At 29.4% G+C, this 13,512-nt stretch overlaps 1 protein-coding gene across 6 annotated transcripts in view; it reads right to left on the reverse strand.

Annotated features, from left to right (window-relative positions):
• Nucleotides 1-13,512, reverse strand: part of LOC143193307 (G-protein coupled receptor moody) — a 65,166-nt gene that overhangs the window by 34,971 nt on the left and 16,683 nt on the right. The window contains exon 1 of one of the 6 annotated variants that reach the window (XM_076399450.1): nucleotides 10,202-10,340. The exons of 3 other annotated variants lie outside the window; for them this stretch is intronic. In XM_076399450.1, coding sequence (XP_076255565.1) covers nucleotides 10,202-10,242 — 41 coding nt within the window. In that variant the 5' untranslated portion in view covers nucleotides 10,243-10,340. Of the gene's footprint in view, nucleotides 1-1,913; nucleotides 1,967-7,002; nucleotides 7,127-10,201; nucleotides 10,341-13,512 lie in introns of those variants that run through there. 2 more of the 6 variants (XM_076399452.1, XM_076399453.1) reach the window with 2 other exon arrangements.

Raw genomic sequence — 13,512 nt, forward strand, 5'->3', positions numbered from 1 at the left:
TTTACAATTAACTGCACCGCGGTCATACTAATTAATTATTTGCCGTTTCTGTATTTATACGCTGGGTAATTTAAGATTTTACAGCGCCATCTACCTATCAAAATTGAATGAATGATTTACGAATGATGGCAGCAAAAAAACGATACTCTTTTTAACGATATCGGTATTTCTGTAATCCGAACCTAATTAAAAAAATATTTTACATATTTTACTGATGTATCTCAGTGAAAATCTCAAAACAAAAATTCCATACTGCCTCCCGAGAACCTAAGTTTTCATGTCGATTTTTTCCAGTTCAAACAGGTCAGTTGAAAAGATCCCCGACCTGACACATAGACGGCGCTACTAAAATTAAATCCATATGTTTTTAGTTAGCCCTAACCCTCAAAAGATATGTATAAATTTGATAATGATGAATAAATTTGACAGCTGTTGGATCAATAAAAAGGAATTTCGCGTGTTGATAAAATATTGCTTTTTGAAGGGAAAAAATACAGTTAAAGAAAAAAATTTGCTTTATGTCGAGTTTCGGGATACTGCCCCAGGAAAACCAACCATCAAGGATTGATATGCTAAGTTTAGACGTGGTGAAATGAGCACCGAAGACGGTGAACGCAGCAGACGCCCAAAAGAGGTTATTACCGACGAAAACATTTAAAAAATCTATAAAATGATTGTGAAAGACCGTAAATTAAAACAGAATGAAATATCAGACACTCTAAAGATATCAACTGAACGTGTACATCATATCATTCACGAATATTTGGGTATGAGAAAGCTCTGCGCAAAGTGGGTGCCGCGCGAACTCACTTTTGACCAAAAACAACGACGAGTTGATGATTCAGAGCAGTGTTTTAAGGTGATTTAGCGTAATAAACCCGAGTTTTTGTGTCGATATGTGACAATGGATGAAACATGGCTCCATCATTTCACTCCGAAGTCCAATCGACAGTCATCCGAGTGGACTACACATGATGAAACCGCTCCAAAGCGTGGGAAAACACAACAGTCAGCTACGAGTTATTGGAAATTTAAAACAGAGTATGGAAAGAAGGCATAACCTTTCAAGATTTTCAAATGACATTCGTTATTTCAATATACAAAAACGGGGACAAAATAGACTACAATAACTATAGAAGGTTTCCTATATATTCTAGTTCTTCCAATTTCCTTATCCTCTTACTTGTATTATATACGGTTTTAGAAATTTTTGTCTTTTTTAAACTAATTTGTTTGTTTCTCCTCGATCTGTTCTTATTTACTTTTGTAGATAATAGTCTATATTTCTTAGGTCTTTACTACAAATATTTCGTTTATTATGATTTGCATCATTTAAAATGAATTTTGTTTATATATTATAGATAAGGCAATAATATTAAGCATAACAACTCATATAAATGGAATGTAAAAATTCGTTAAAAATGACCTGGTTTACAGATAAAATATTATTTTCCACGAACATAACGCATCCCTTTTTAAACGCACTCTATATTAAAATTCCACATGTTCCTGCATTTAATTTAGCTTTTTTTATTTAATTTAGCCCTTGGCGCTCCACAAAAATAATTTGTAGAAAACGTTCTTTTCAAGAAACCTATTGAAAAATCTAATATTAAATAAAATATATCAATATAACTGAAAGCTCGCTAAAAATATATAGGAATAATTTTATACGCTGACAAACATGATAAACCAGTGCACAATTAATAATAAAAGTAAAAAATGTATTGGACATTATCTACTGAAATGAAACTGAAACCTTTACTAATAATGAAAACGGGTTAGTAATCTTAATTGAAGTTAAATTGACGATTAATGATGTATTTTGTGAAAATTACATGTAAATTTCTATTATTATTAAAGAAAAATGTTATCACAACGGGTACAGTACTACAAAATATCCTTATACGTACCTATGCATTTCATTATCGAAAATATTTGGCTTTGTCATTATTATTCGTTCAAACTAACTATACTGTAAAAACTTAATCACTACAGCTAGAAACCTAGTTGTTTATAACATGTTTGACTGTTGAATTACTGATAATAATAATCAGTTATGAACTTTATATATATATATATATATATACATATATATATATATATATATATATATATATATATATATATATATATATATATATATATTCATATATGTATTATTAACATGCTAAAAATGGTTACATTGGTAGATGTTTGCATTTATTTTGCCGAGCGACATCTGTTAATGAACATTTTATATTATTAAGTTATTTAATGAACCACATGATAATCATGGAACATTTAAAATTGTATCTTCGACATTCATTACTTTTGGTTGATTTGAAGAAGGATCTATTGCCGGAGACCATCATCCATTTTAGACACGATTACGATGATGCTGTCATGTCATATCTCAATTGTCGGTTTTGATTTAAAGCCAATGACAAACAACAAAAAAGTTGGGAGGTAAAAAATTGCAAGAATCTTGGGCGAAAAGAAGTTTCAAGTTTTCTGTCAGAAAGTTTCCAAAAATTTTCATACAGCCTAGCAGTTTGGAGTCAGTGAGGTGTAGTATGTTAAAGCTGCTAATATCGCATGAAGCCATTACTATATATACTTACTAACATTAATGTTAACGATGTTTTATTAGAAATAGAACCAACAATAGTGAGTAGCAGACGCAAAGTCATCTTCTTGCGTAATGACGGTGGGCCACATGTTTTATACGTGGAATAACAGTCTACAAAATATCTAGAAATATAATCACAGATGTTGAACACGGGCGGGGTGCCAGCAGCGCCAACTGGTACACGATAACGAATATCTGGAAACCCCGAGACGTTAATCTGGGAGATGATTGAAGGGTACTTTCAATCATAAATTTTACATCGATCAAGTGACTGTTCAGATGTGCCACCATCGACTGCCCAAGCCTCGTCTAGAGGTAAATCCAGGGCCGATCCCTTTTATCTATTTGTATTTTCCACATTATTTTTATTTCAATAACAAACAACAATCACATCATGTAAACAACTACTGATTTATTTAGGTTTACCTCCATTCACTTACCATTTTTTTCAATGTCTTTTTAAGGTTAAAAAATTGTCAGTCAATAATATATATTTCTATACTACTACTACTAATAAGGAATGTGGTTTAAAAAACTAGATTCAAACTACATATAAAGAGTATTAATTCTATGTCAACTTCAATATGTAAAAAAATAATCGTTAAACAACATCTAATTTGCTCATTCGTCAGTTCTGCAACATCGTTTACTGTTAATATAATATCTCCAAACATTTTTTTTTTAGTATTTCTTCTAATCATATTTATTTTCATTTGTATTCATTTTAAACACATTTTCACACAACTAGCACTCTAGCCAACTCAACTCAAGTATTACTGTGAATATGGTGAGAACAGCAAGGTGTAGTTTGTTACGAACGGCTACAATTGAATAACGCTATTACTACAGATATTTACTGACGTCATTGTTGATGATGTTTTATTGGAAATAGAACCAGCAATAGCCAGTAATACATGCAAAGTAATCTTCCTATTTGACAACGCTCAGCCAGATATTGGAAGAATTATGAAAGATATACTGTTGAGGTTCGATAGTTCTGTCTCACGCAGAGAATTAACCAGATACAGAGCTGTTTGATTAATCTTTATTTAGATCAGTACTGGCGATAAAATCGGTATCGTCATATCGCCAGAAAGATGGAATAAAGTTGTCGAAAATGAGGGAAATATTTTTATTTATATAGTATAATGTACCAATTTTTCAACGTCTTTTTAAGGTTACAGAGTACATGCAATCGCCTAATATATGTGTATATACTACTGCTACCAATAAGGAATGTAGTTTAAATTACTACATACATACATACAAAAATTTATATTGCTAAATATAGTGTTGCCATAAAAGAATCGTTAAAAACTATTTATTCGCAATATAGTTCTCGGAAAAATGAGACACTACGATGATTTTTATATAAGAAATATCATAGATATTGCTGCATAATTCTCTGTCCATCAGACAAAAATCGATTTTTTAACTTTCTATAGCAACAACTTTTCAATATGCAATTATCATTATACAACAATCTATAATTTTCTCATTCGCCCTTCTCTACCACCCTTCTCTATCAATCTAACCTCACTAAACAGTTTTATTGTACTATTTCTCATAATCATATTTCATTTTATTTGTATTCACTATAAATTAATTTCGAAACAACCGGCGCTCTATCCAACTTTATTTATGTTACTTCTCTAATACAATCCCTCTTCCTGACAACTTCCCTCTTAATTTTACTTGTTGATAGTTTCGAGGGTAGTATGTTTGCTGACGTCTCTTAATTTAACCTAGGTCTACTTTATTATTCTCTACCCCTAATAGTGACGAAAATCCTTTTGAAATTTGCTAATTAGCTATACCAGTCTTTTCAGCGTCAATAAACGGGACGATCACAATAAACAATAATGACAACAATATTGTAGTTGTGTAGTGTAGTTGTATCTACTGAAATCGAATTGAGGGATTTATTAAAATGTATTTATTTTCATATCAAAATTCGTCATTTATATGAGAAAATACCCAGAGAATTCAGCAATCCTCCATGATATATTCACAATAGTGTTAATATTCCCTTTATATGGAAAATATATAGGTTTTTTGTAAAAACACCCTTAGTATCGATCAATTTTATAGATATATCGATCATTTTTCAACCACCCTAGTGTGCAATATGCGTTTGTACAGAACCACTCACACCTTATGCAGTTATAATTCATAATTAATACGCAAAACCAATTATTTTTATGTTCTCGCGCCTAACTTCATTGTTTACTAACTGTATGCTGACGTTATATGATATTGGCAAGTGTTTTGGGGCCAATTTAAATCTATAAGTAGAAATAGGACTATTTTTCTTTTTTTTAAAGAATAGTAACTACATTAGAATATTATTGAGTAGTTTATCAAAATGTAATCTCTCAAAACTAATTCGCAATAATTCTATAATTTCATTTGATAACAATATTCTAATTCATCGAAATTTGTAATTAAACTTTTGAAAATAAAGTGATTAATTACCATTTTTCAACAAGCCTAGGATGCAATATGCGTTTGTACAGAACGACTCACCATTTATGCATTTAGAATTCATGATAAATAGGCAAAATTAATGATTTTGATATTGTCGCGCCTAACTTCATTGTTTACTAACTCTATGCTGAGGTTATATTATAGTGTCAAGCGTTCTGGCGCGAATTTAAATCTATAAATAGAAATAAGCTTTTTTTTCTTGAAAATCCTTATTTCTTACAGGTATAATATTTTGTAAGGAATAGTAACTACATTAGAATATTATTTAGTGGTTTATCAAAATGTAATCCCTCAAAACTAATTCGCAATAACTATATAATTTCACTTGATAACAATATTCTAATTCATCGTAATTTATAATTAAACTTTTGAAAATTAGAAAGTGTTTAAAGAAAAGGAAAAGAGATAAGAAGTGATTAATTACCATTTCTCAACAAGCCTAGGATGCAATATGCGTTTGTACAGAACGACTCACCATTTATGCAGTTAGAATTCATGATAAATAGGCAAAATTAATGATTTTGATATTGTCGCGCCTAACTTCATTGTTTACTAACTCTATGCTGAGGTTATATTATAGTGTCAAGCGTTCTCGCGCGAATTTAAATCTATAAATAGAAATAAGCTTTTTTTCTTGAAAATCCTTATTTCTTAAAGGTTTAATATTTTGTAAGGAATAGTAACTACATTAGAATATTATTGAGTGGTTTATCAAAATGTAATCCCTCAAAACTAATTCGCAATAACTATATAATTTCACTTGATAACAATATTCTAATTCATCGTAATTTATAATTAAACTTTTGAAAATTAGAAAGTGTTTAAAGAAAAGGAAAAGAGATAAGAAGTGATTAATTACCATTTTTCAACAAGCCTAGGATGCAATATGCGTTTGTACAGAACGACTCACCATTTATGCAGTTAGAATTCATGATAAATAGGCAAAATTAATGATTTTGATATTGTCGCGCCTAACTTCATTGTTTACTAACTCTATGCTGAGGTTATATTATAGTGTCAAGTGTTCTGACGCGAATTTAAATCTATAAATAGATATAAGCTTTTTTTTCTTGAAAATCCTTATTTCCTACAGGTATAATATTTTGTAAGGAATAGTAACTACATTAGAATATTATTGAGTGGCTTATCAAAATGTAATCCCTCAAAACTAATTCGCGATAACTACATAATTCCACTTGATAACAATATTCTAATTCATCGAAAGTTATAATAAAACCTTTGAAAATTAAAAAGTTTTTATAAAAAAAAAAAAATATATAAAGTGATTAATTACCATTTTTCAACAAGCCTAGGATGCAATATGCATTTGTACAGAACGACTCACCCTTTATGCAATTAGAATTCATGATAAATATGCAAAATAAATTATTTTGATACTGTCGCGCCTAACTTCATTGTTTACTAACTGTATGCTGACGTTATGTGATACCGGCAAGCGTTGTGGCGCGAAATTAAATCTATAAATAGAAAGAGTGGTTTTTCAAGATTTGGTCCTTAAAAACTAATTCACATTAATTCTAGGATTTCACTTAATAAAAATATTATACTAATTCATTAAAAGTTATAACAAAACCTTTTTTTATTTTTAAAAGATAGCTACGTATTTGGATAATAAGAAAAAAACGTAATAAGATAAAAAGTGATTAATTGGCACTTTAATAAAAATTAAAAATATGGTAGTAAATACGTAACAAAGCTGGATGTGAAACCTAATATTTTTGATCTATTACCCACAACAGTCGTAACCTTGATGACCCGTCATCTTGAACATTATACCGTTCTTAACATGTGTTTATTATATATTGCGTTTATGAGGCTTTGGGTGGGGTATATTTCGTTAGAAAATGATATTTCAATTTAAGAATATATAAAATAGTACGTACCGTAGAAGTTCGGATTCGGTTTCTCCTTCAAAACGCATAATAGAACGTTTAAACAAACTAACGCGGCTAAACAACAACAGTACGAACGTTGCTTGACGATGGAAATTGCAATGAATTCCCGATACTTAGCAGTCCACACGTACGAACGTTTTTACATTATTTCAGTCATGGGAAAACTTATTCATCAAGTAGTAATTCGTCATTCGACGTTTCGATATTGAATTATAAAAGTAATTAGTATTAATCGCACAAAATATTATGATTGCGGCATATTTAGGTGTTTTCCTGTACTTTTACCCGCAATTACACGATACAATACAACGTCGACGTATACATGATCGAAAGAAGTTTGTATTTATGCATATAAAGCGCACTAGTCAAAAATTCACCGCAAGTTAATTACCCTTAGACAATTAAATATATATTTACGACTACAGCAGTTAACTACTACTTTAAAACTATTTATTTTGGTGAATAATTATTTTTGTTAAACATTTTTTGATTATCAATATATTATTGTTTTAAGAAGTACTAGATAATATTAAAAATAACCATATAAATCATTTTGACCAACCTGACACAAACTTAAAAAATCTGATTAATTCCTTTTAAACCATTAATGTGATATATAATAACAAAAATTTAACAAAATCACATACTTGCATGTATTTTGATCACTTTTTTTCACTTTAAAATTAAAATTGTTAATTAAAATATGTTCTGTCATCATCAGCAACTTTTTCTCATATTTTTGGCATAATGGAGATGCCGTGTCGACAAAATGATGGTTTGGTTTGGTCGACAAAATGATCCAGCAGTCCAGTAAGTCATATAACGCCAAAAGTGTACCCTCAAAATATATCTAGTTTCATCACATATAGCCGAGCGTTATCATGCGAGAGGATGGTTTGTATCTGTTATTCTCTACTGTTGTTCTTTTTGCGACAATGTCGTTCAATTTCTTCAAGCGGCGTCACTGGACATCTACAGTAACAGTTTAATAATACTCACAACTCACAATAATTATTAAATATATCGCTCAAAAACATAATGCAATAAACACACCAACACTAACAAATCATCAGAAATTACTAGAATATAATAAATCTGGTGGTTTGATGTAAATGCCAGCCAAAAATACACCATTTTAAAAAATGTATTTATCATTTTTAAAAAAAAACTCTCCTCTAAACTGTGGTTATTTTATACATAACTCGTTTTCATCAAACCGTTGGTAAAAATAAATATAACAATACAAAAAATGAGTTACAAAACTAAGTCTTTTCGATATAACTAAAGAGAAGAAAAAAACTCGCCCAAGCACCTACGTAGGAAGAACTCCAACAGTGATGGATTTACTAACAGCGTAAGGATTAATTAGCAGCAATCAGAGTAATGATGAATTATTTGCAATTATTGGACCTAGAAATTAATTTTAAATGATTTACAATAGATGGTGTTTATATAAAACTAATATAGTATGTTCGTATTTCGGATGTGGATTTGTATTTTGTCATTTGTTGTGCTCACAGTGTTGCCAAGTTGTGTGGAATTTTCCAATATTTGGGTATGCTCATGTTGAATGGAAATTGGCATTATATAGCCAAAATTAACATATCTACAAGAACTTCAAATACCTGCATAATTATTTCCAGACATTTTTCATATTAAATTTCATATTTTTTTGAAATATTTTTCAATACTCTTTAATTCCATATTTGAATACTATAAAATCTTATGTTCATTTTAAACGATTTTATTATCATTTTATTAATAAAGGAATAGTAGATCACTTACTGAAATGATCTACTACATGTCAGGATAGTTATATTATATAACTGAAATCATATAATAATACTTATCGCCCATGGGCAGATCGTTGGCGTTCTAGGAGATTAATAAAAAAAAATAATAAAGGTATTTAATAATAATAATATTTTGGGAATCGATAATAACTGTCGTTTTCAAACGCATCTGTCGAGTGAAAATTTAGTATCATTAAATATTTAAAAACAGAGAACCGGAATCTACTAAAAAGAGATACAGTAGTGTAACGGCCTAACAGCAAGGAATTAAGAAATTGAGCGGCATTTTCAAGTTTAACCCATCAATCAAAATACTTGCAAGAAGAATACGGAATGTTAAAATTCATAACCTTAAACTTATAACTATAAAGCAAATAAAATTTGAACAAAATGTAAATGTTATATCAAGCCAAAATCTCTGCTGTAAACTGTGGTTAGATTTTATACATGCCTTATTTTCATCAAACCGTTGTTAAAAATAAATATAACAATACAAAAAAACGGGTAACAAATTGAACCTCTTCGAGATAACTAAAGAGAAGAAAGAAGCTCGCACAAGCACCTACGTAGGAAGAACTCACAACTCTTGAACTAACAGCACAACGATTTATTAGCAGCACTCAGAATAATGATGAGTTATTTGCAACGATTGGACCTAGAAATTAATTTTAAATGATTTACAATAGATGGTGCTACTGTATATTAAATCGCATAGACTAAAATAGTAATAAACTTCATGCGTAAATAAACATTTTTTTCAGTGAGTTGAAAATACCTGAATTGGCACCAAGTAAATCATCGCATTTGAGGGTTTTTCTCTTCAATGTGAAGAGAAAGGTGGCTGAAGGTCATTGAATGCTGTGTAAAGCTTATGGCGACCACGATATAAAACGCAAGAACAATATCCAGAATTCTTGAGAGTAACATTTCCAATCGTTTGAAGAACACAGGACTGATACAAATTTCAAAATATCCTTTTAAACTAATTTATAGACCTAATAGATCAAACAAAAATAACTAGCAGGAATGGAGTTGTTCAAACCTTTACATCCTAACAACTACAAATGTTTATGACATGATACACAGTTACAACTTTAAAAATTTAATGAAACAACTAGGGATTATTATCAAAAAAAACATGACGCTTCAAATGTACGAATTTTCTAATTTCAAATAAACCCATCGACTACATTTCATTTTACGGACAAAAAGCCGAATGAATTCATAGAAAAAATAATATAATTTTACTATTTAGAATAAATTGTCATGGTAAGACATGATAAAATAAATGTCATTCCTACTAACTTCCGTACATATAAGATGTCGTATATTTACATAATTTATAATTTATTTAAATATTTTTAGTATACAACACAAATAATTAAAGTACTTACCGTAATAATTCAGAGAATCGCCAACTTTTGAAGACATACATAGTGAACTATCGTAGAAAATCAACGAACTTCTAAATAAATACGACCAGAGAATAGCTGCGTTCACTAGCAACCTCGTTAAACATCTGGAAACTGAACGAATCTCCGACGTATATATTCTTAGCGAAAAGGTTTTTTTTGCGTGCTTTTAGACATCGAGAAGACAAAAGGTATTCTACCGGTCATCGCGTCTAAAGATAACCCTAAATATGTAAATTCGATGACCAATCAGGAAGGGGTCAGTTTGGCCGAGGAAAAAAACGATGAATAGATTGATTTTATGCAATACGCACAAATGAGTGTTAAGAATCATGCTTCCACATGGTTACATGAGAAAATGTATATAAAAATAGAAAGAAAGAGAAAATGTATGTATATATATATATATATATATATATATATATATATATATATATATATATATATATATATATATATATATATATATATATATATATATATATATATATATATATATATATATATATCGAAATATATATCGAATACTCGATGTCAGTGACAAAATTTGTCAATCCAACATTATCTAACAAAAGCTTGAAATCAAAGAAAGCAAATTCTTGTAGTAATAAAACTATGTAATATTTTCTTTCTGTGACATGAAAAATATCAATTTTAAGGTTATGTTATATTTCAATGCTGACTTGGTAATAAGCCCAAGCTTGGTCTTAATTCTCAACAAATGAATTAGTGTTATGATCAGTGGAAATAAGTGTTGTGGTTGGATGAAAAGCGGAAATATGATAGTGGCAATAACTGTAATAATTAATGTGTTATAGGTCCTTAATACCATAGTGGTTCACAGATAATTCACCATTGTACCGTAATGTAAAGACAACTTGCCTTTGATTTGAAATTTTGATTAGAATAATTCCAAGTTCAAGTTTCAGTTCAAGTTTAAGTCCAACTGAAATTTTGTGTAATAAACGAAAGCACTCCATTATCCAAATAGACCAAAATTTTATTTAGAAAAAATGTTTGTATTGATTTGGACACTACATGTCCCAGATTTATTTTTACTTAAGCCACGGAATCATCCGAGACCAACAATTCTAACCAATGAAATCCTTGAACAAAAGTAACAGTATAAATACATTTTTCTTATCAAAATATTGTGATATTAAACTGTATTCATAGAAATTTTCTTCTATTTCGAACTCGAACGGGTTTAACACATATATTAAAATATCTCTGCAAATTCGTTACTACAAAGTAAATGCGAACAATGGGATAGGTAGTAAGACAATGAATAATAGAGAGATAAAACGAACTGTACAAGGTGGTACCAAGGAATGTTGTGGACACCCCATAACGTTATAATTTTCAGTTTTAGTTTATCCTTTTATAATCCCCTAATAATAATGTCCATTTATAAAAACATTTTTATAAATACTTATTATTTCTCTTATACTAATTATTATACACCCTTTCATTTGAAAGTTATTACACACATTCATCTTCAGATCTGTATTTATGACCGCAACAACCCTGGCAACAAGAAAAGTAATTTCCCATCAGTATTCCACAAAAACATTGTGTTTTCAAGTGATGACTTGTTGTTTAAGTAATATATTGTCTGATAGCTGAAACAAGGCAAATTGTATATTTACGTATAAACTGCAACAACTACCGTAGATAATTTTAAACTGTGGTTAGTATTACGTTAGTTTGTTTAAAACGTTTTGTGTGATTAGTATAAAAAGTACTGTCTGATTGTTTGGAGGTATGTATGCTCATGATTCATTGAAATATCATTCTTTATATTAATATGATAAATAAATCAAGATAAATAATAAAAATAGCAAGATTAATTTATATGTTAAAAAGTGGTCAATATTCATGCTAAAACCATTTAAATTATTTGAGATATTTTAGCATATACGTATCCTTGCCACAAAATTGCCAGTTCACTGGAGGTCTGCCACTGTTATGGTAATGAGATAGGGTTGTCCGTCAGTTAGTTTGCATATTTAGGATTATTCTCAATATATCTTAGTTATGTGGAATGTTTTGTACCCATATATTTTAAATGTATACGGTCAATTTTTTATCAGATATTTTGCAAACATTTTTTAAAAATTATACGTTATCAATGAATTCAGTTATATTTTACATATATAGGAAATCATATGTTTAACATATCAATTTATTACTTTTTAAATAATTATAATATTTTTCGAATCCTAGTAAGGATAAAAAAACAGTTTGTTAGTTTTTATTTCAACTGTTTCAAGAAGAAGAGCTTATATCTGGAACGTAGTTTTGCTAATTTTGAAGAAACAAGGGTTAGAGTTACGTAAAGCATTTGTATTCGTTCCTTCAAAGCGAAGAGACGGAAGATGACAATTAAATAAGACGTGCTAATGGTGTCCGTCTTTAATTGTTCATTGTTAATTATTAGTAATATTTATCAAGTAGTTTATATTGAACTAATATGGTATGTTCGTGTTTGCAGGTTGATTTTTATTTGGCATTTGTTGCCCTAACAGCGTTGCCAAGTTGTGAGGAATTTCCCGATCTGTGGGTAATCTCATGTTGATTGGAGATTGGCATTATATAGCCAAAATTATTAATTATTATTAATTTCCGGGCATTTTTCATTTCAGATAATCTTTCATTAAAGCTATAGCACGTTTAAGAAGTAACAAAACACAACACATTTTAGATATAAATAGTTTAAAAAGAGAAAAATGAAGCCAAGCTCATCCATCGAAAATTCATCATTATTTATTGTGATGAGTACTTAAGTGAACATCAGTCTCCTAATTGGTTTACTTATTTTCATCCGATGTATTCAAGATGAATTTGAACAAGAGCGCAAGAAGATTTGAATCATTTTTTAGCTCAGAAATTTCCATATTGACGAAAATGTATTTCTGTTATGAAATGAAAAGGAATACAAAAAGGTGGTAAAAAAATGACACGTACTATTGATGAGTGTTTTATGATGTGATTAGTGTTTTGATGATTTTAGTGAGTATGTTAGAGTGTGTAAAACATAATTAACTTATCGTTATCATGTTTGTCATCATTTTATTTTAGAATGTTTATTTTTATTTCCTTAATGTTATTATTATATATTTATTATACTACTTCTTGAGTACAGCGTCAACATCAAGAGTTATAACAATTACTATAATATTGCATTTTTTATTTATCCCAATTTTATCTTTAGTATTACTAACATATAGAAAAATATATATACATACCGGAGTAACTCCGAAAAGCGCCAACTTCTTACAACATACATTATA

Source organism: Rhynchophorus ferrugineus, unplaced genomic scaffold (genome assembly GCF_030347505.1).
Source record: "Rhynchophorus ferrugineus isolate W39M unplaced genomic scaffold, kcgeb_rfMv2 rfM3, whole genome shotgun sequence".
In the NCBI taxonomy this organism is placed as follows: Eukaryota; Metazoa; Arthropoda; class Insecta; order Coleoptera; family Curculionidae; genus Rhynchophorus; species Rhynchophorus ferrugineus.